The sequence below is a fragment of the Pseudorasbora parva genome, chromosome 15, assembly GCF_024679245.1.
Source record: "Pseudorasbora parva isolate DD20220531a chromosome 15, ASM2467924v1, whole genome shotgun sequence".
In the NCBI taxonomy this organism is placed as follows: Eukaryota; Metazoa; Chordata; class Actinopteri; order Cypriniformes; family Gobionidae; genus Pseudorasbora; species Pseudorasbora parva.
The window spans coordinates 728,944-752,271 of NC_090186.1; the positions used below are offsets into that span (position 1 = coordinate 728,944).

General features: G+C 38.9%; 1 protein-coding gene across 3 annotated transcripts in view; it reads right to left on the minus strand.

Annotated features, from left to right (window-relative positions):
* Positions 1-23,328, minus strand: part of LOC137040864 (NACHT, LRR and PYD domains-containing protein 3-like) — a 52,031-nt gene that overhangs the window by 1,477 nt on the left and 27,226 nt on the right. For all 3 annotated transcript variants that reach the window (XM_067416615.1, XM_067416614.1, XM_067416613.1), the window contains 2 exons: positions 20,658-20,831; positions 20,532-20,578 (listed from right to left, as the gene is read on the minus strand). In XM_067416615.1, the coding sequence (XP_067272716.1) occupies positions 20,532-20,578; positions 20,658-20,831 (221 nt within the window). The remainder of the gene's footprint in view (positions 1-20,531; positions 20,579-20,657; positions 20,832-23,328) is intronic.

Genomic DNA, 23,328 nt, shown 5'->3' on the forward strand with positions numbered 1-23,328 from the left:
TCATTCAATGCTTTTGGAAATATTTTTTGTTTCTGTGTATATATATATATATAACATTTTAATGACAGTGGCCTATATTTATTGAAAAATAATGCATTATTTTATTGATCAAAAAAAAAAAGGTACGGTAAATGGGACAAACTTTGCATCTAAAGTTCTTTTAAACAAGTGTTAACATAGACATTATTAAAAACATTTTATTTTAGCCAAGTATTTGTAAAAATAATGTGTGACTTTTGGCCCATCTGACCACCTTATACATTTATGAGCTTTTTAAACTAAACACTTTTGATTTATTTATGTTTAACAAAATGATGCAGGTCCCCTGTTAGATAGTAAATCACGACGCCTGTGTGTTTGCTGTGACCAGAGGTGTAGTGGTAAAAAAGAGGTGGGTAAACTATAAATTCTGGGTGACCGCATCGTGGTCACGGTAAGGTGGGCCACTGCCGACCGGTGTATGCAGCCCGATCTCACGGCAATTCATACTCATTTTACAAAGGTGGCTAATATGAGCACACACTAGCATATATTCACATTAAACAAGCTGCAATCAAATCATTTTACTTTTGTCTTAAAAAATGACTCAAGCCGACTAATCGATTATCAAAATAGTTGTTGATTACAGTTTTTGCCAATTGCTAACGAGGCGGGTGCAGATTAACGACAGAAGGATGAATTTAGTGTCACATATTTTAATTTAAAGAAAACTCAGTTTGTGTAATCAACGGAAGAAAGACAATAGAAGCTGGACTTATTTTTTGAAAAGTGATCGAAAAGTGTCACAAGCTGATTAAATGTATACAAATGGATAATTATGTCATTTTGAAATAATAATAATAATAATAATAATAATAATAAATTTTATTTATAATGCACTTTATATTAAACAAAATCTCAAAGTGCTACAGAATTAAAAAAAAACAAAAAAAAACAAAAAAAAACAATCAACAACAATAAATAAATAAGTAAATTAATAAAATAAAATAAATAAAACTGAAAAATAAAATAAAGAAGTAACAAGTCAATTAAAAGCTCTGCTAAAAAGGTGGGTGTTAAGAGCACGCTTAAAAGCATCTATAGTCTGTGGAGTCCGCAGGTGGTCAGGGAGAGCAGTGCACAGACTGGGGCTGCAGAGCAGAAGGCCCGATCTCCCATAGTACGGAGATTGGCTGTGGGAGTTTTAAGGCGATACAGCGAAACAGAGCGGAGGTTACGAGTGGCTGTTTGTGTGGTGAGGAGTTCCTTGAGATAGGAGGGAGCATCACCATGGATGCACTGGTGGGTAAGGAGAGAGATCTTGTACTCGATCCTGAAAGACACAGGAAGCCAGTGGAGTGATTTTAGAATGGGGGTGATATGGTCGTATTTGCGCACCCTCATGAGGATCCTAGCATGACGCCTGTGTGTTTGCTGTGACATTTCTAATCATCACAAACACACTTTAAAGATTTAGAGTTTTTACCGCAATACCTGAGTTTAAAGGGTTAAATCAAGCAGAAATAGCTCTCTAATGTATTAACTGCAGGTCATTATTGAATAGTGATTACGTTACACACACACTGACTCAGTTATTTCACATTCAAAATCCACAAAAACTAACAAAACACTTCATTCATGTCTCAAATCAAGTGCCAATGATCCACAGTTTAGCTTGCACAGACTGAAGTTGTGATCACTGTGTGAAGAGTTTTGAAAAAGTGACCAACATTTGTTTGACAAATTTGAGAGTGCCAGAGACTTTAACTAAGGAGAATATTCTGAGCACACTGTGTGATGTTATTGAGATCTTTTATGAAACTTTTTAGAGGTGACAAAAGTGAGAGTTCCAGAGTATCGAGCTGAAGAAAAAATTCTGAGCACAGCATGCGATACTGTTGAGATCCCTTCTGAAACTTTAGAGGAGACACATATGAGCAATCCAGTCTCTCTAGCCAAGGAGACAAATCAGAGCGTAGTATGTGATGTTGTTGAGATCTCTTATGAAACTTTAGTGGAGATAAACATGAGAGAATGTCATTTTTTGTCTCAGGATAAACATGTGAGAAGCAGGAGACTTAGCCTTATGTCTCAATTTGATGTTCACTTGATCTCATTTCTGTCTAGGAGAAAGATGTGAGTTGAGAAGGAGATCTCAGGTTTGATTTTCCTTTCCTCTAGGTTGGCCTTTGGTTCACAAACTGGGTTTTTAGGGCCCTATAAAATCCGTTTTATTTTTTCCCAAATTCCGTTTTTTCCGTTTTAATTTTTGCAGATTCCTTTTTTTCCGTTAAAATGTTTGGTAATTCAGTTTTTTTACCCTTTACTGTAATTTTGGTGAAAAAAGAGTTTGCTTTTAATGTTAATATAATACAAAATAAAACAAAAAATAGGAATGACCTTAAATTTATCGAGGTAACAAACATCACATTTACTTTTTAGGACAAATATGATATTTGACATAACACTGCACTTCAAATACTTCAAATATTAATGGTTATTAGCTTTAAACTTTCCGGTAAAATAAATTATAATAGTTTATATAAGTTAAAATGAAAGTGCTCCATTAGCTTTTTCTTTCAAGTAATTTTTTTTTAAAGAACTAAAAAAAAAAATCATAAGAATCATATTTTACAGTACTCTTAAGTACTATTAAGTAAAATATTTAAATTTGAAAATTAACATAAAAAAAACATTTCACCATGAAATCATGTAGTGAATTGTTCTGTGTGTTTAACAATCACCATAATGATATCCAGAGCTGTGAAAAATAAAAATACACGAAAACACAACACTGCCTGAAGTTTTTTTTCCCCCAACTTCAAAGGCCCCTTTAAATGATTAAAACTAGATGCTTAATTTTAACTTTAAGGTTACTTATCATGTAAACTAGCCATATAGAGCATGTTAAATGCATGTTTGGAACAGAGGGGAAAACGGTCGCATTTGCAGCAGATATGCATTGCTGCCTAATGTGCACATTATAAATCAAAGCACGAGATGACAGGGGTCGAGCAGAACACCGGAAAATCTGACAGAATGGACAATATTTGTCTGTCTGTGCAATACACGAGCCGCGGTTCAGCTGCGCGCGCGACCAATGCTGCCGAACGCAACGAGCACGTGGCTCCCGCTCTCCATACGCATAGCTTCTGCGCCGCCTGCGCTTAAAGGACAACTCCGGTGAGAAATGACCCTCGGGGTAATTAACAGATGGTTACCGAGTAGATCGTTCTCTGGGATGCGTTTTAATGAAAATCAAATGTAAAGAGTTTTATCTCTAAACACAGATTAGCTTATAATGTTTGTCTATGGGGCATGGAATAAGTGAAATTAAATCGCTAGTTAATACCACTAACAAGACTCAACATATCCTCACACTAACACGGCAGCATAATGAGGGTCCCTACATGCAAACCGAAGCATTGAGAACTTTGTAAGAGTACAAACAGTTTAATAAGAAGATACTTTATAAAGACAGTCCATTACGCGAATACAGACGGCTGCCATCTTGGAGAACAGTCTCGATGACTCGAGCCACGAACGCTGTGCTAAGTGAGCTGGTCGATAGGAATTTTTTTTTTTTTCTCTCTACTGCGTTTAGTGCTTTCTTCCGGAAACAACGGCCCATATGAGATTCAGTCACAGTTCATCACTTAGCACAGCGTTCGTCACTCAAATCTGTGTTTAGAGATAAAACTCTTTACACTTGATTTCCATGAAAACGCATCCCACAGAAAGATCTACTCGGTAACTATGGAGCCAGAATGGTGACTTTAAAATTTGGCATCACAAATAAAAAATTGTCATTGAAAACAAAAGCAGAACTGAAAAAGAAAACATTGGCATTGAAACATTTGCATTAAAACAGTTGTATTGGCATTGAAACAAGTATTGGCAATGAAAAAATTAAATAATTAAAATCTTACAATCTTATTCTTTTATTGTAGTGGGATTTATTTGTATTTTTCAATGACAATCTTCAGATTTTTTCTTCATGTCACTCTTTTTCAGTGACAGATTTTTTTTACAATGTCAGTTTTTTTTCAATGTCACTGATTTTCAGTTTCAACTTTCTGTCACTGTTTTAGCGTGGAGAGGGGGAGGGGTAAGTAGAGCGTAGTTTGCATATCATTTGCATATAGGTATACTGAAGCAGTAGGCCGAGCGTCACTAAACTGGAACTCGTCGTCAGCTCTGAAGCCTCTGGCATGACAAATGTCCAGTTTACCGGGAACTTCCAAGCCGCAAGTAAGTCTGTTTTTTTTTTTTTTTATCTGCCATTTACATGTTTATTCACGTGCAACCTGGCCGGTTTGCTTAACTTTTAACGGCCGTTATGCTGTTTTTTTTCTCCCGACGTCGACTGGAACATGTAAATTACTAATATTAGCCGTGTTGGCTAACTTAACTGTGGTTAATGCAGGGTCAAATATAAACACTGGTCACCATGCATATGCACCGAATAAGGCTAAAAGTCCGGTTTGGCAAAAAGTGAATTAACGTTAGGTGTCTGTTGGTAGGCTATACTTGTTGCTGTAGTATGAGTAGCCTACATCACAACAGTGGCTAAACAGTAACATAGCCTGTGACATTACACATACATGATTATCAGCAGGGTGTCGGCTGTGTAAGTTACACTACTGACATCCCCAACCACACACACACACACTGACATCCCCAACCACACACACACACACACACACACACACACACACACACACACACACACACACACACACACACACACACACACACACACACACACACACACACACACACACACACACACACACACACACAGGAGAGCCGCTAGTTCGGCTTAAACGCAGCATTAGACAGTAACTCCTAGGGCCGCGAATGTGCTTCTATCTGTATTTAATGGTGCTCATGTGACGGCACTAGATTCTGCTGTGCTGGTGTGATAACATTTACTGCTGAACGTTTTGCGTTTGCACGTTTATGAGGTATTGTGCAGCAGCAATAAGACTGGCCTCTAACTCCTAAAGAAAAATGAAAGGAGACATCACAGGGCTGGAGACTTAACGCTAACTACCATTAAATACAGATAAAAGCACATTCGCGGCCCTAGGTGGGGATGTCAGTAGTGTAACTTAGGCTACACAGCCGACGCCCTGTTGTTTATCATGTCAGTGTTAATGTCACAGGCTATGTTACTGTTAGCCACTGTTGTGATGTACTCATATAGCAGCAAATATAGCCTATCGACAGACACCTAACGTTAATTAATGTATTTGCCAAACCGGACTTTTAGCCTTATTCGGTGCATATCCATGGTGACCAGTGTTTATATTTGACCCTGCATTAACCACAGTTAAGTTAGCCAACACGGCTAATATTAGTAATTTACATGTTCCAGTCGACGTCGGGAGGAAAAAAACAGCATGTAAGGATGTGCAAATTGGCCTGTAGAACAAAGTTTTGATTGTGTTTGTGTCAAAGTGAGAAAAGATTTCAGGTAAATTGAAAGATGTTGCCATTGAATGCATTTTTTGCTAAAGCAATGTTGATCCACAGTTACGCTCTGATATAAAATGTTCTTTTATAAAACATTTCTCAATAATAAAGTCACTTTTTCAAAACTCTTCACACAGCGATCACAACTTCAGTCTGTGCAAGCTAAACTGAGGATCATTGGCACTTGATTTGAGACATGAATGAAGTGTTTTGTTAGTTTTTGTGGATGTTGAATGTGAAATAACTGCTGTGAAGCAGAAAGTTGGTTTGGAGAACTGTGTGAAGAGTTTTGAAAATGACCAAAGTATTGAGAAATGTGGCCTAGCGATTGTAAAAACTGTAATTTAGTTTAATTTGGCAGGGCAAATCCCAGCATCTTCTCTAGTTTATTTGAGAAGGGTTCTGCCACATTGGTATATTGAGCTCTATTGGCCTGTGGTTCACAAACTGGTTTTTCAAGTCTTCCCTTATTGAAAACACACAAACACACTGTAAAGATTTAGAGTTTTTCCAGCAATACCTGAGTTTAAAGAGTTAAATCAAGCAGAAATAGCTCTCTAATGTATTAATTGCAGGTCATTATTGAATAGTGATTATGTTACACACACACTGACTCAGGTCCCCTGTTAGATAGTAAATCACGACACCTGTGTGTTTGCATCTGGTATCACAATAGGCACACACACACACACACACACACACACACACACACACACACACACACACACACACACACACACACACACACACACACACACACACACACACACACACACACACACAATACCTAATACATTACTTTTTCAGGCCAATTCGCACATCCTTACATGCTGTTTTCAAAAGTGTTAAACTTATGGACAAAACAATAACATAATACAAAACTGAAGGAGACAGCAATTTACAACATGTATACAGTAATATTGTAATGCAATTTATCCTGCTAAAAAAATCAAACACTATCAAAGCAACGTTGATGAAACTGAACACCAACACCAGTGTTAGTCCATTACCATCCATTCAAAAGAGGAAACTTAGGAATAATGATGTACTGTAATGTAAGCATGCAGTGAATTATAAGCAGTAGAGTGTCATTCTAGTTTTGTAAAGACATTTTAATTGTATAATGTTCCTGATGTTAGTGTTGATGTAAACCTGTGCTGCCAGTGCTCTGTAAGAATGAGTTGATTTGTAAATGTAAAATTAACTCCTGTGAAGCTGAAAGTTGGTTAGCAAATTTATAAACTCCTCACCCAGTTCTCATAAATATTGAGAAATGTGTCCTAGCGATTGTAATTTAATTTAATTTAATTTAATTTGGTGGGGTATTTGGACTAGGACACAGGTAACAGTAGTGAGCTTCTTTGTCTCACCTGCGAGAGTCTTCATGCATTGAAATGTAAATTACTGGTGGGGGGTTGAGCAGCAAACTCAACACACACTAGTAATGAGATAACTCTGTGTTAGGGGTGGGAATCTTAAGGCACTTAAAGATCCGATCCGATTCTGATTCTGGGAGTAACGATCCGATTCCCAAAACCATTCTCAACATGCTTTTTAGTAATTATACATTAACATTTGGTAATACATTAACTTTACAGTTTAACCTAAATTGGAGTTACTATGCTTTTTGTTCATAGTTAGAATATTTGTTTGGCAGTATTGCCATATTAGAAATGATTATGAAGATTTCTTTCAATATTTTTATTTTATTAACAAAGTAAAATCAGGATTAACAAGCTCTGGATGAAACACGGTAAGCCATACAATTGCAAAGAACAATCATTAAGGAGAAACAGTTCTAAATGTACAACTAAGTGTGACTATTTTTCAGTGTCTTTAGAACATTTTAACAATTTACATTTACATTTACATTTAATCATTTAGCAGACGCTTTTATCCAAAGCGACTTACAAAAAAGGGGAGAGTAATAGAAGCAACGAAACAGACAAGGCCAACAACCTGTAAGAGCTGTAAGAAATCTCAATTAATTAGCACAATACACAACAATTTTTTTTTTTTTTTTTTTTTTTTTTTTTTTTTAAAGACAGACATCTACAACAAAAACTCACGTCCGCAAAGTGCCGAACACTGGATTTTGATAGCTATGATAACAACCCATTAGGACTAAGGCTGTTGCCCCAGCTGTTGTCGTTAATGCAGATTCAGTGGCCCAATGGGTTGGTTTTGTATTCTAGCTAAACGCGCAGCAATAGCCATCTACAACAAAAACTCATGTACGCAATATACAGAACACTGGATTCTGATAGTTATGATAACTATGTAACATACCCGCCTGAAGGCACAAATCCGGATGAGAGACGTAGATATGATCCCGGAGTGTGCGCTTTTTGGTCGTTGATGTGGTGATCAGTAAGTGCTATTCTGTATTGGTCAAGTGCAAATGGAAAAGATGTGTCTTAAGATGTTTTTTAAGAATGGCTACAGACTCGGCAGCACGAATTGAGATCGGCAGGTCATTCCACCAGGTGGGAACGGTCCAGGAAAATGTCCGTGAGAGCGATTTCATGCCTCTTTGGGATGGAACCACGAGGCGCCGCTCATTCGCAGAACGCAAGCTTCTGGAGGGTGTGTAAGTCTGAACAAGTGAGTTTAGGTATATTGGTGCAGAGCCAGTGGTTGTTTTGTAGGCGAGAACTAGTGCCTTGAATTTGATGCGAGCAGCCATTGGCAACCAGTGCAGTTTGATGAAGAGAGGCGTAACATGCGCTCTCTTCGGCTCATTAAAGACCACTCTCGCCGCTGCATTCTGGATCAGCTGCAAGGGTTTGATAGTGCATGCTGGAAGCCCAGCCAGAAGAGCAAATATATGTATATATATATATATATATATATATATATATATATATATATATATATATATATATATATATATATATATATATATATATATATATATATATATATATAATTTAAATTAGTTAATAATTTTAAGTTTATGTTCCCTTAACTGAACCTTCTATGAGATGACCAACTATGTTTACTGGGATACTTACTATTTTTTGACATAATTATTAAATAATTGTGTATTAATTTGTCCACTTAAGAGCAGAGAGTCCTGAAAGAGAGCTCAGTTTAGCATTCGTGGACTGTCAGAGATTCAGCTTTCGGGCGTGTGCTTCAGATGTTTATAGCACGTGAGTAATGAAGAGCCTTCTGAAGCAAAGTGGCACGTTTGTGTAAGAACAATGTCCATATTTTACACTTTATAGACTAAACTAACTATTTTTATTGAAAGAAATTGTGTTTTAGTGTTATTATGAAAAGAGTAACCCCTGACGCTAAGTTTTGTTTAGCTCTATCTTCTCTCTTCAGTGTTTGTCAGTGCACATACGTCAAGGATTCATGGGTGAAGAAGGGTTACTCTTTAAAGGACAACTCCGGTGAGAAATGACCCTATAGGTGTAATTAACAGATGGTTACCGAGTAGATCTTTCTCTGGGATGCGTTTTCATGAAAATCAAGTGTAAAGAGTTTAATGACCTGCGATTAATACATTAGAGAGCTATTTCTGCTTGATTTAACCCCCCACACTCGTCTAGTGTCTGTTGTTCTAGATGTTTTTCACTTCTTGTGTTCAGATGCCTGTGATCTCACACTGGATCCAAACACACACACACACACACACACACACACACACACACACACACACACACACACACACACACACACACACACACACACACACACACACACACACACACACACACACACACACACACACACGTCTATATTACCAAGAGGACTATCACTCTACACTATCCAACAGGGGACCTCCATAGCCTTTAATGGAACTGTGTGTGTGTGTGTGTGTGTGTGTGAGTGACCCATGTCTACCTATCCAACAGGGGACCTCCATAGACTCTAATGGAGCTGTGTGTGTGTGTGTGTGTGTGTGTGTGTGTGTGTGTGTGTGTGTGTGTGTGTGTGTGTGTGTGTGACCGATGTCTACCTATCCAACAGGGGACCTCCATAGCCTCTAATGGAGCTGTGTGAGTGTGTGTGTGTGTGTGTGTGTGTGTGAGAGAGAGAGAGGCTGACTGTGTGTGTGAGAGTGTGTGAGCGAGTGAACGTGTGTGTAAATGGACTGCATTTATATAGCTCTTTTAACAGACCCTGTGGCCATCCGAAGCGCTTTACATGTTTGCCTCACGTTCACCCATTCACTCTCTCATTCACACACCGGCGGCGGTGTCTGCCCTGTAAGGCTCATCCAGCTCGTCGGGAGCAGCTGGGGTTCGGTGTCTTCCTCATGGACACCTCGACACTTGGTCAGGTGGAACCGCGGATCGAACCGCCAACCTTACGGTTTGTTCCATTGCAACAGAATTTGATTCGGCCGCTCTGGAGAGAACAGTGATGTCATCAGCTCATTATCATATAGTGTCAGTGTGGGCAGATCAGGGATATAGCGGAGAGTTTAGTGTCTCCAACTGAGCAAGCCAAGCCGAAGGCGACAGTGGAACCAAAACTCCATCATAATGGAGAACAATAACCCGTGGGAGAAACCAGGCTCAGATGGGGTGTAATGAATGTTATTTCAGCTCTACTTTCTGAGTATGAATTATCATCTGCAGTAAAAGACAACAATACTCAAGCGCTGTAAAAGGTTTAGCATAAACTCACCTGACTGGCTTCTGTCCTGAATGATCGTCTCTTCAGACATTAGAACTGCACATGATTTATGAGCTTCTACAACCTTTGACCTCCTAACTGAACTCCTCGGCACAAATTGATCATAGAAATAAAAACAGCATAAATAAAAATAAATAATACAGTTTTATCTTAGTCTTTTAATACGAGCAACCATAATCAAATCTCAATATTAAAGCCTCATGTCAGTCTCCTCATCACGCGATCAGTCAGGGTCCCCGCGAAGTCTTAAAGTCTTAAATTTCAAAATCAACATATAAGGCCTTAAAAAGTCTTAAATTCGCAGAAGCACTGCGTTCTAGGTCTTAAATAATGTTAACAGGTCTTAAAGTTTAGGTTTTCAGTGCTACACGAATCAACTTGGCCTTAAAGACAACTCCGGTGAGAAATGACCCTATAGGGGTAATTAACAGATGGTTACCGAGTAGATCGTTCTCTGGGATGAGTTTTCATGGAAATTGAATGTAAAGAGTTTTATCTTTAAAAACAGATTAGCTTATAACACTAGTCTATAGGGCACAGGGTAGTGAAATTAAATCTCTAGTTAATACCACTAACAAGGCTCAAAATAGCCTCACACTAACATGGTAGCATAATGAGGGTCCCTACATGCTAACCCAAGCATTGAGAACTTTGTAAGAGTACAAACAGTTTAATAAGAAGATACTTTATAAAGACAGTCCATTACGCGAATACAGACGGCTGCCATCTTGGAGAACAGTCTCGATGACTCGAGCCACGAACGCTGTGCTAAGTGAGCTGGTCGATAGGAATTTTTTTTTTTTTCTCTCTACTGCGTTCAGTGCTTTCTTCCGGAAACAACGGCCCATATGAGATTCAGTCACAGTTCATCACTTAGCACAGCGTTCGTCACTCAAATCTGTGTTTAGAGATAAAACTCTTTACACTTGATTTCCATGAAAACGCATCCCACAGAAAGATCTACTCGGTAACTATGGAGCCAGAATGGTGACTTTAAAATTTGGCATCACAAATAAAAAATTTGGTTTGCATGTAGGGACCCTCATAATGCTGCCGTGTTAGTGTGAGGCTATTTTGAGCTGTTAGTGGTATTAACTAGCGATTTAATTTTACCACCCTGTGTCTACCCTGTGCCCCATAGACAAGTGTTATAAGCTAATCTGTTTTTAAAGACAAAAAATCTTTATGTCCGATTTTCATTAAAACGCATCCCAGAGAACGATCTACTCGGTAACCATCTGTTAATTACCCCTAGGTTCATTTCTCACCGGAGTTGTCCTTTAATTTTCCTACCTCCATGTAACGCTACTTCATTGAAATGCTCTCGCAGCACGCGCGCATGTGTGTGTGTGTGTGTGTGTTTGTTCCGTGGTGTTTGTAGTTCTTTCTTTCATTAGACCAACTATTGTTCGCTCTATTACAACTACAAATTAGGCAAGCATGCGTCTTATATTGCAGCCAATCAGCTTTCGTGTTATTGGCCCGAGCCTCTTTCTGATCTCCACAGACAGACGCATAAAACGGATTTTATGTGATTTATGACGGTTCTTGTAGTTCCGCGATCGTGAACGCGAAGGCGAATCTTTCTCACCATCTTGCTTAATTACCAAATAAAAGTATAATATACCCGATTGCACTAAAATAGTTAATAACAGTGATGTGAACGGCGAACTCCGATGTCAGGCTGCGTGTGTGTGCTGCCTGTCAGCGCTCGAGCGAGTGTATTGGATGTTATTTCTAGGCTCATTAGCCTAACGTTACTCTTGAACGATCAAATACACACATTATGCATATGTCTATATCCTGATTTGAGTTAAAAGGTTTGGGACCTGTCAGTAAGTACTGGATCTGCGCATTAGTAAATTCTTAAAGTGAAAGCAAACTAATAGCTTAACAACACAAACGGGGGAAACAGCACTTACACTTAAAGGAACACTACAACCTTTTTAGAAATAGGGCTTATTCAACTTTGCTACATTTAGATATGTGGGGAAATGCATTTTAAGCTAAGCTAGCGGCGACCCTGCCAAACTAAAACAATGCATGCACTGAGACAAACGCATTTGCCCACATATCTAAATGTCTAAAGAAGTTGAATAAGCCCTATTTCTAAAAACGGTGGAGTGTTCCTCTTTGTAGATGTGCATCTGTATGTTGTATTTATTTGTCCTATTGTCATTTGTTTATAAGTATATATTTTATTACTGACCGATTACTTGATTACGTAATTACTTGAAAACTTTTAACTTATTTTAAGCAATTATTGCTGTGGTTTACTTTTAAGATGTTGGTCATATATCCCACCCCAAGCGATCGTGTTATTAAAGATAGATAGCGCAGAGCGCTCCTACAAAACACGAGCTGCCCGCGCCACATAAAGAGAGCAAAATGCTCACCGCTATAGAAATTGTTTTTAAAAGGCACAATTACATGATTCTTAATTGTGTGGAAGTATAACCTTAACTTTCTTGTAATAGTCTTCTCATTCTTGCATGTTGTACTGACGTTACTGTAACCTTTAAACAACATTATATTAATAACAAGAAAACTGGACATTTTAACATTATAGAAACATTTCAAATCAAAGTTTCCATAACCTTTTTAGGAACTGGGCTCATTTTGTTAGCCGGGCTCCATTGTGGGGTTTACATTTTACATTTGGTAGTAAAACCAGAGATCATTGTGGGACCAGCCAGCGGTCCAAATGAGAAAAATTAATAAATTATGCTTATTTCTATAATTTTATGAGGTTTTTCAGCATTAATATGTGTTCCTCTGACCTGAATATTGTCCCAAAGTGGCTAGAAATGTTGATGGGTGTAAACCGAGTTCTGGCCGTGTTTCTCTGCCTTTTTAGAAAATGAGAGCCCAGACGAGCTGATCTTGAGTTCTCCTGTTATGACGTTATACAAGGAAAGGTTTCCTCCCCTTCCTCTGCTTTGCCCACCCAGAGATTTAGTAGAGAATGGATTCAGTTTATCAGTCGCGATGTCAGCTCAGGCTTTACCATACGGATTCGACAGCACCGCTGAATCAAGCCAATAGCTAAAACCATCAACTTCACGTCGTTTCTGTTAGTAGCATGAAACTAATCTGTTATTTAAATGATTAAACTAGAGAGTGATCAAAGAAAACTCTTTATAATGTTCGGATCTGTCAATCACTCGTATATCTGCAGTGCAAACTTGTCCAAACTGCCGTTATAATGAATGATGCTATTATGCTCAAAATCTAATTTTGTCGCAATATTACCCTGTTTGACACTGTGAAGCTGCTTTGACACAATCGTGATTGTAAAAGCGCTATATAAATAAAGTTGATTGATTGATTGATATGCTCAACAGAAGCTCTTACTGTATTCATGTCGATGTCGTGTTTGTTGTTAGTTGTGGTGAAAGCATTTTGTGAGAGAAATAACGTTGCAAAGTTCATTCGTGTTTATTCAGAGCTCTCAGATACACACAAAATAAACTCACGCTCATAGCGCTCTCAACAACTCAGAACAATAACACTTTCTCAGCAATCTTTCCCCAGCTCTCCGTCTCTGTGGACTGGCAGCGCTGCCGCTGCTCGCACCTGACTAAACCATGCCCCCTCACTAAACCACGCCCCCTCACTAAACCATGCCCCCTCACTAAACCACGCCCCCTCCGCCACATAACCTCATTTCTAATGCAAAGATGTCATCCAATCACAACAGTGGGTGTTTTCACTGAAGTCTCACAGCAGACACGCCCCTTGATGCTTTCATGCTAGAGGGCTAATATCAGTATAGAAAAAATGCCTTTTATTTCTAAATTATGACATTTTTTAAAGGGGGGGGGGGGTGAAATGCTGTTTCATGCATACTGAGCTTTACACTGTTAAAGACTTGGATTCCCATCCTAAACATAGACGAAGTTTCAGACACTAATGTTGGACGTTTGATGGAGTATTTCTGTGTTAAAAATACTCCTTCCGGTTTCTCACAAGTTTCGGCGAGTTTTTTTCGAGTATGGCTCGACTTGACGTCGATAGAGCGGAAGGTCCTTGTATGGGGCGTACGGGCTCTTCTCCCGGTAGGGTGTGCGCGTGCGTGACTAGAGCAAGAGAGGAAATGCACGCCCATACACACTCTCAGCTGCAGATCTAGTCGTCCGTGAACACTTCTGTCGTTATAGTCCGCACCGCGCTCAACTTTATTCCTATGGGTGACGTCAAGCGACTTCAACGCTTCAGCACAGCATTCCGGGAAGGCAGCGCTGCATTTGAACCGATTTGAACGCAGAAATAACGGGAACCTTCACAACATCGCTTCAGTCGCGTCTCAAAGTGGATCTCCACGGTCACTGCTGTCAGGACTTCACCAAATCATACCAAAGAAGTGTGTTTCTGACGGAGCGGTCCCAGCGATAAAGGTTCGGTCCTGCTTTGGAAGCAGCTGGAGAGTAAAACTACTTCAAATGTCTCTGCTATTCTTTTATAAATATAATAAAACTAAAGACTTTTCGGAGATATGAAGGATGCAATACTACTCTATAGGTACTCAAGGTTGACTGAAACTGAGTGTTTCACCCCCCCTTTAATGTAAAAACCATACTAACAATATAAGTACACCTCAGGAATCATTATAAAATAATTTTAAAAAATCCATGCCATGGGACCTTTAAAATTGTAGAAATTGAGAAAGTTTTTGAGAAATGGAGAACATTTTAGTGATTGGTAGGTTTAGGGGTATGGGCTTAGGGGACAGAAAATATGTTAGATCAGTATAAGACTGCTGCTTCCTGCTTCGCTACTGTTCGGACGCTCTTGCTTACTGCTACGCGCTTTGCTCTATCGCTTCTATATTTTATCTCATAACTTCAACTTCAGCAAATCAACACAGCGCTCAAACAACAAAGCTTAACTTTTTTGATAAAACTTGAAACTCTGGAGACTGGATTACTACAAAAAAGCGAACACTTCATCTGACCAGCCTCTCCCTTCCATCAGCTTACATTCCGGAAGGGAAAACACAGCTGCCTACTATCGAAAGGATAAGAAAATGCCTCTTTTAGTTCAAGAATCTACTTGCTGCACAAACTGCCACAGACTTTCACAACGGATTGCAGTTCTTGAAACAAAGTTATTTGCGCAACTACCAAACCGGACGAATCACACAGCAGAGCTTCATCACGAACGTCCTCTGCACACAGCTGGTGAGTCCCATAAATTTAGTGCTACTCAACAGATAGAGAAACAAGAAACTGATCAACACATTAATCGATGGCACAAACAGGGGGCAAGACCCAAACGCACTCGAGACGTCAGATTGTCACGAGCTTCATATATTGCTGCAGTAGCATGCTCTACCCCAGACACAAGGATTGCAAACGGTAGTTTCCGACCACCATCGATACATCTCGAAAACAGATTTGAAGTATTAATGAATGAGGGTGATGAATCCCCAAACGTGATGAATGTGATCGAACACGGATTGCATCAGCCCACAGCTAACACTAACACTAACAGGCGCTCAAGGTCGAGCAGACAGCGGCCCTCAGCTCAGAGCGCAGCCGAGCCAAGGACTCTGATAGTGGGTGATTCCACAGTCAGAAACATTAGCAGCAGAGATACAACTACATGCTGCCTTCCACAAGCAACCATTTCTGATGTAAACAGAGAAATTCAGAACATCCTGATAAAACATAAGACCGCAAATCGACTTATCATTCATGTAGGAAAGAACGATATTCAGAGAGAGCAGTCAGAACTCATTAAAAGGGATTTCAATGAACTTTTTGAAACACTTAGCAAACTGAAAGTTCAGCCGTTCATCAGTGGACCACTGCCAGCAAGAGGAACAAATAGATTCTCACGGTTGCTTGGGCTTAATACATGGCTGCAAAAAACCTGCATGATGAAGGGAGTGAATTTCATCGACAACTTTAATCTCTTCTGGAGCCAGAGACAATTGTTTACATCAAATGGCCACCACCCAAACAAACTTGGTGCAAGAGTGTTAAAGGACAATATTTATTTTTCCCTTCATCATCCTTCAGCTGTGTGTTCTAACCCACTCAACCTGATACAGAGTATGGACGACCACAGGACTTCTTTTCAGCAGCTGAATGGACATGTGGCTGACACATCCCACAAGGACAATGATAAGACCACGCCCCCACAACAACAATTGCTCATGGACACACTACCAGCTGAGCCCTGCCCACAGAGCTCACCACAGACTGACTGTGAAGGATTAGATCTGCTCCAAGATTCAGCACCCAAGGATGATTTTCTGGAAAATGGACAGGGAAGCCAGGACAACATATTTCAACTTCCGATAACACCAGAGAAACAGCCCCTCTCACCGGACATGTCATTCCTCTCTCCAGCATCCCCGCATCTGAGCTTCTCAGAGAAAATGGAGGACTTGGTTCATGCTGGAATCAGACTATCACACTCGATCGCTATGAGCCCCCAAATATCGACCAAAAATCGTGGAGCCCCACAAACACCAAAGCCTGTGGGCCCAGCTCGTCCTCGCCCTCCTCCTGTGAGATTTCTTCGGTCACAACGTCAGGGCCCACACCCGCCTCCATCTGTTGTAGGTGAACCAAAAACAACTGATTCCAGCTCTCAGTGATGTGTTTTGGGTCCCCGCTATGATAACAGTAACTTTATCAAATGTTTACAAAACAAGTGGGAACCCAGTGTGCCTGCCTCTTTCTCTATCTCTGTTCTGTTACGTGAAAGAAAGTCTAAGGCCTTGTCAGGCCGTTTAATAAACCAATATAATCTGCTGCCTGTTACCTGCCAAAATAGGATTAATGTGGAGAAAAAAATTATTACTGTTAAGTTAGCGCTTTTAAACATCCGTTCACTTAAGAACAAATCATTTCTAGTCAATGACTTAATAACCACTAACAACCTAGATTTTCTGCTTCTAAATGAAACGTGGCTAGAAGAAAACTGTAGTGCAACAGTCCTCAATGAAGCAGCCCCTCCTAACTTTACTTTTATGAGTGTTTGCAGATCTGTTAGGAGAGGTGGAGGTGTTGCTGCTCTTTTTAAAGATTTCTATCAATGTAAGCAAGTATCATTTGGTGACTATTTGTCTCTAGAATATCTGGGAATTGTGTTAAAAGGTTCTCCACGCATCCTGCTTATCATTATTTATAGGCCTCCGAAATACTCTGCAGGCTTCACTGAGGACTTTACAGAACTGTTATCAATAATTTCCTCAGAGTTTGACTGTTTTGCTATTGCTGGGGATTTTAACATTCACATAGACAATATTGAATCCAGTAAAACAAAAGAGCTCATGACTGTTCTTAACACTTTTGATTTGACACAGCATGTAAATGGACCCACACACAATCGTGGACACACTCTAGATTTACTTATCAGTAAGGGTCTAAACATTTCATCAATTGTTATTAAGGATGTGGCACTGTCTGATCATTTCCGTATTTTCTTTGATATATCAATCTCTCCTGCCATTGAAGCTAGATCTGTCTCTGTCAAAAAGAGATGCTTAAATGAGAACACTTATGTGCTGTTTATGAAGGCTTTATCTCTAACACCAAGCATATCTGCAGGCTCTGTTGATTTTCTCCTTGACTCCTTTAACTCAAAAGTTAAGAGTGTAATTGATGATATTGCTCCTCTAAAAGTCAGGAAAAAGAGTACCAAACAAAAAGCACCTTGGAGAAACTCAACAGCAGTTCAAATAATGAAAAGACAATGCAGAAAATCTGAACGCATGTGGCGGAAGACAAAACTTGTAGTCCATTATAACATCTATAAAGACACCCTTCATGCTTTCAATGTTGAACTAGGCAAAGCTAGACAGACCTTCTTCTCAAATATTATAAACAGAAACATAAACAACACGCGCACTCTTTTTGCTACTGTCGAGAGACTAACAAACCCCCCGAGTCAGACTCCTAGTGAAATGCTCTCAGACAGTAAGTGCAGTGAGTTTGCTTCCTACTTCTCAGAGAAAATCAATAATATCAGAAAGGCGATCAGCACATCCTCTAGTTGCTCTGGGGTCAGTCAGATCATACCAAACCCTCGGAAAATTACCATGTCAGATTTCGACGCTATTGACTGCAAAATTTTAGAAGACACAGTACAGCATCTTAAAACATCAACCTGTGCCCTAGACACACTCCCCACTTCTTTCTTCAAAAGTGTGTTTAACTGTTTAGAAGCAGATCTCCTAGAAGTGGTAAACTCCTCACTTCTCTATGGGACTTTTCCAACCGCCCTTAAAACTGCAATAGTTAAGCCTCTTCTGAAAAAGAGAAATCTGGATAACTCCATACTGAGCAACTACAGACCGATCTCAAATCTCCCCTTCATAGGCAAAATCATTGAAAAAGTTGTTTTCAATCAGTTGAACAAATTCTTACGCTCAAATGGATACTTTGACAATTTTCAATCTGGTTTCCGTCCACATCACAGTACAGAGACAGCGCTCATAAAGATTATAAATGATATTCGCTTAAACACTGATACAGGCAAAACATCAATTCTGGTACAACTGGATCTCAGTGCCGCATTCGACACTGTTGACCACAACATACTTCTAGACAGGCTGGAAAACTGGGTCAGGCTTTCTGGGATGGTCCTCAAATGGTTCAGATCATACTTAGAAGGGAGAGGTTATTATGTGAGTATAGGAGACCATAAGTCTGAGTGGACATCCATGACATGCGGAGTCCCACAAGGGTCCATTCTTGCACCACTCCTGTTTAACCTGTATATGCTGCCACTGAGCCAAATAATGAAAAAGAACAATATTGCTTACCACAGCTATGCTGATGACACCCAGCTCTACTTAGCACTGTCACCTAATGACTACAGCCCCATTGACTCGCTGTGCAAATGCATTGATGAAGTTAACAACTGGATGTGCCAAAACTATCTTCAGTTAAACAAAGACAAAACCGAAATCACTACATTTGGAAACAAAGATGAAATTCTCAAGGTGAACGCATATCTTGAGGCTAAAGGCCTGATAACAAAAAATCAAGTCAGGAATCTTGGAGTGATTTTACAGTCCGACCTGAGTTTCAGTAGTCATGTCAAAGCAATAACTAAATCAGCATACTATCATCTGAAAAATATTGCAAGGATTAGATGTTTTGTCTCCAGGCAAGACTTAGAGAAACTGGTTCATGCTTTCATCACCAGTAGGGTGGACTATTGTAACGGCCTTCTCACTGGCCTTCCCAAAAAGACCATTAGACAGCTGCAGCTCATACAGAATGCTGCTGCCAGGATTGTGAGCAGAACCTGAAAATATGACCATATCACACCAGTCCTCAGGTCTTTACACTGGCTTCAAGTTACATTTAGGATCGACTTTAAAGTACTATTACTTGTTTATAAATCACTCAATGAGCTAGGACCCCAATACATCGCAGATATGCTGATTAAATATAAACCCAACAGATCACTCAGATCAGCAGGATCAAGTCAGTTAGAAATACCAAGAGTTCACTCAAAGCAAGGAGAGTCTGCTTTTAGCTATTATGCCAGCCGCAGTTGGAACCAGCTTCCTGAACAGATCAGATTTGCTCCAACAGTAGCCACATTCAAATCCAGACTCAAAACACATCTGTTTAGCTGCGCATTTACTGAATGAGCACTGAGCACTGTATGTCCGACTGATTGCACCCTATCTTATCTCTTTATTCTTTTTATAATTGTTTTAGTTTACCTTTGTTCTTATCTCTGGTTATTGTTTATTTTATATGTTCTTTTGAGTTGAATATGACGAGTGAAAACTGGGTTTGATGGAAATAGTAAGTTTGACAATAAGGTTTGAGTATGTGTAAATCTGTGGAGGGTATGATGAGTGAGTAAGGGTTTTAACAAGAAGGTTTCTGAGTAAAAATCAGGGAATAGTGATTAAAATGGATGTTATGAACGTGTTTGAGAAAGAAATGAATGAGAGGTGTTCTAATTAAGATGGTACATGTATGTAGGCAGTAAACTGAAGAATGTTTATTTTTATATCAGACCATTATTGTGGATCTGACCATTTTATTTTATTTTATATTTTTTTTTTATTTTTTTTAAATTTTTTTATTTTTTATTATTATTATTATTATTTTTTAATTACTATATCTTTACGACTGTTTTAACTATGCTTGTTTTTAATTCTTTAATCGTCCATATGGTATTCTTTTTTTTCTCATGCATTTGTTACCACTGTTTTAATTAATTTCTATGTAAAGCACTTTGAATTGCCATTGGGTATGAAATGTGCTATACAAATAAACTTGCCTTGCCTTGCCTAGATCAATATAAAAACAATAGAAGTATATGGCATTCCCCACAAAGATACAAAAATCCAACATGTGTGTATGTATGTGTGTGTGTTTTTGTTTAAGGGTATTTGTGTGTGTGTGTGTGTGGGGGGGGGGGGGGGGGTGTAGACATACACTTTCGTGGTCCTGGTGTGATCCTGATCTCCCCTCCATGATCAACACTATAAACACACAAACACATTAATGTAGATATGCATCATGCACACACATTAACTATATCAGTATCAGTGTTTAACACACTTGAGTCTCTGCAGTGAGCAGTCCGGATCCTCCAGTTTGTCAGAGAGCAGCTTGACTCCTGAATCTCCTGGGTGATTGTAGCTCAGATCCAGCTCTCTCAGGTGTAAGGGGTTTGAACTCAGAGCTGAAGACAGAAAACCACAGCCTTCCTCTGTCACCATACAGCCAGACAACCTACAGATGGATCAAAACAGCCTTGTCATCTATCTAGTTCTCTTTATGTGTCTCACAAAAACATACACATATATCAATGAAACCGCACCAGATTTTGTTTGGAAGCGGACCAACACCCATCTTTTGAGCGGCCTCTGTCCGCTGTCCGGATGGCAGCGTTCACATATGTTCAAATTAACTGCACTAACCGAGCAATCGCACCACGGTTAGTTTTAATCAAACCAAACATGACAAGTGTGAATGCACCCTTACATGAGTTAAATCCTTCAATGAACGCAAAGAGTTGTGAGCAAATGGGATGTGTCAAATCTGCCACTAACTACACATTTCGTTTAACCCTCTGTAGAAATTATGCCGTTCGTAACCTGAATAATTCCAGAGCAAGTCAGAATCAATCAAAGTGTAACAATTTATTAACAGTCAGGTAAATGTATAATGCCAATTACATAATCAATTCAAAGGTAACCTAATCCATATAACATCAAATACTCTGAAGAAAATAATGAAATATATACCTGACTTCTGAAAATTACATAATGCTGGCTATCTTGAAACATCCAGCATTACGGGCTGACCTGACTACAGAATCGAGCCCTGAGCTCCTTGCAACATTTATTTAAATACCCAGACCAGATTTATAAACTCTTTCAAATGTAAACAGTTCACAATGGGAATGTGCATTAATCAAGTCCTATAGACTTGTATGGATGAGAGGCCAAATGGCTGAAAGCCACACCCATCATACACAAAGGCAAGATATCTTTAAACTCTTAAAACATTTATGATGTTCTAGTTTACTTCTGTGGAGATGAGATATTTGTACCAGTCGCACTGAGACATTTCAAATGATATCAAACACAAAATACTGTATAGTGAGGATTGACATTGTAACGAAGAGATTTCTGGTGCATTTCAGGTGATCTCAATATGAGGGGAGCAGGAGTTTGGGGGAAGTTTCAGGTGAAAGGAAAGGCATTAAATTAGTGTCATTCATAGATGATTCGCTCAGTGTGATATGTCGTCAATGACGGAGACACTAATGTATAAATGAGTTCAGATGTTAATTTCCCTTGTTTTCTCAGAGTCCTTGTTCCTTGATTATCCATTTTGGCATCTGCTCTTTTTTTCCAGCCTTACACATTTCATCAAGAAGTCAGTAGCACTTATGTAATGCCACGGATTACTTTCTGTAGTGGCAGACATTTCTGCCATTAGACTATGAGTTTCTAATATTATGACTTTAGGTAAAAATGCCTTATGTTTACTATGGGTCATCGTTCATATATTTTATAAAAGGCTATTGTTCAGAACTGATTTATACACAAGATGCCTTTAATGGCACTGGTGCAGATATGCATTTATTTGATTGTGTGCATCGGTTAACCTGTTAAACTGAATCCCAACTTTTGGAAAAATCCTAAGAAATGCATACTCAGACTAAAACAAATACAGTTTGTGAATCCTTTTCACTAAAAGCATAATTATGGTCTCATTTGAAAGCAGACACTTGGCAGTTTACTGTAAAGTCAAAAATAGCTATAATAAGCTTCAAAGTTTTTATTACAAAGTAAAGTTATTAGAAATGTATTTGTATTAAATATCTTTATGAAAATAAAATTGAAGTGGGCCTTGGAGGAATCTAGAAATGCACTACAGCTAAAGCCACAAGGCTGACCATGTTATATTTCAGATCTGAAGATGATAAGTCTAAAACTCTGAATTTTATTAAATGTTTTACAAGATCTTTTCATGTGATTTTATTTTGAGATATTTCTAAAATATCAACTGATGTTTATTGCCATGTCTTCTCAGCTTTCATTCAGTGTACTGCCTCTATAGTTTAGAGGTGCAAACTGCCCCATTCAGTTTGTCTCCCCGGCACACATTCACACTTCTGCGGACTGGTTATGGCTCTAATTATTATTCTTTTGTCTGCATTTTAATTACCAACGACTCTCTATTCAAACTGTTCTATTCAAACCTCATTTCCAAATCAAACCTCTCACTTTACCTTCAATGAGACTCTATCGAATGCATTTCGTCCAAATAAGCATTTCAGTAGTTTTACATTTAGAAAATGTTTATAAAAATAAAGTATTTGCTCAGTGGCAGGTGCATCTAGGGCAAGCTAGCATGTTTGCTTAGCACACCAGCAAAACAACAATTTATTTTATTCAAAACTTACTTCATATGACTTTATAAATCGAGTGTTTTATATAACAATCTGTGGTCCCATGTAGCTTCGGGTCAAAAAATCTGACAGAAAATACACAATGCTAAAAGCTGTGTGGAATAGCATTGCTTTATAAATATAATCTATTATGAAACCACCCAACATGGCATAAAGAACACAGACCAACCATATGTTGCCGTGATTGTGTGTTTGTTGTCTTCAAACGTGTTTATCTGCATGAAATAGCGATCTGACGATCTCTGGAAGCTGTTTGTTTATGATATTCTTGATATTCTTGATATTCTTTAGATACTTCCTGAATGT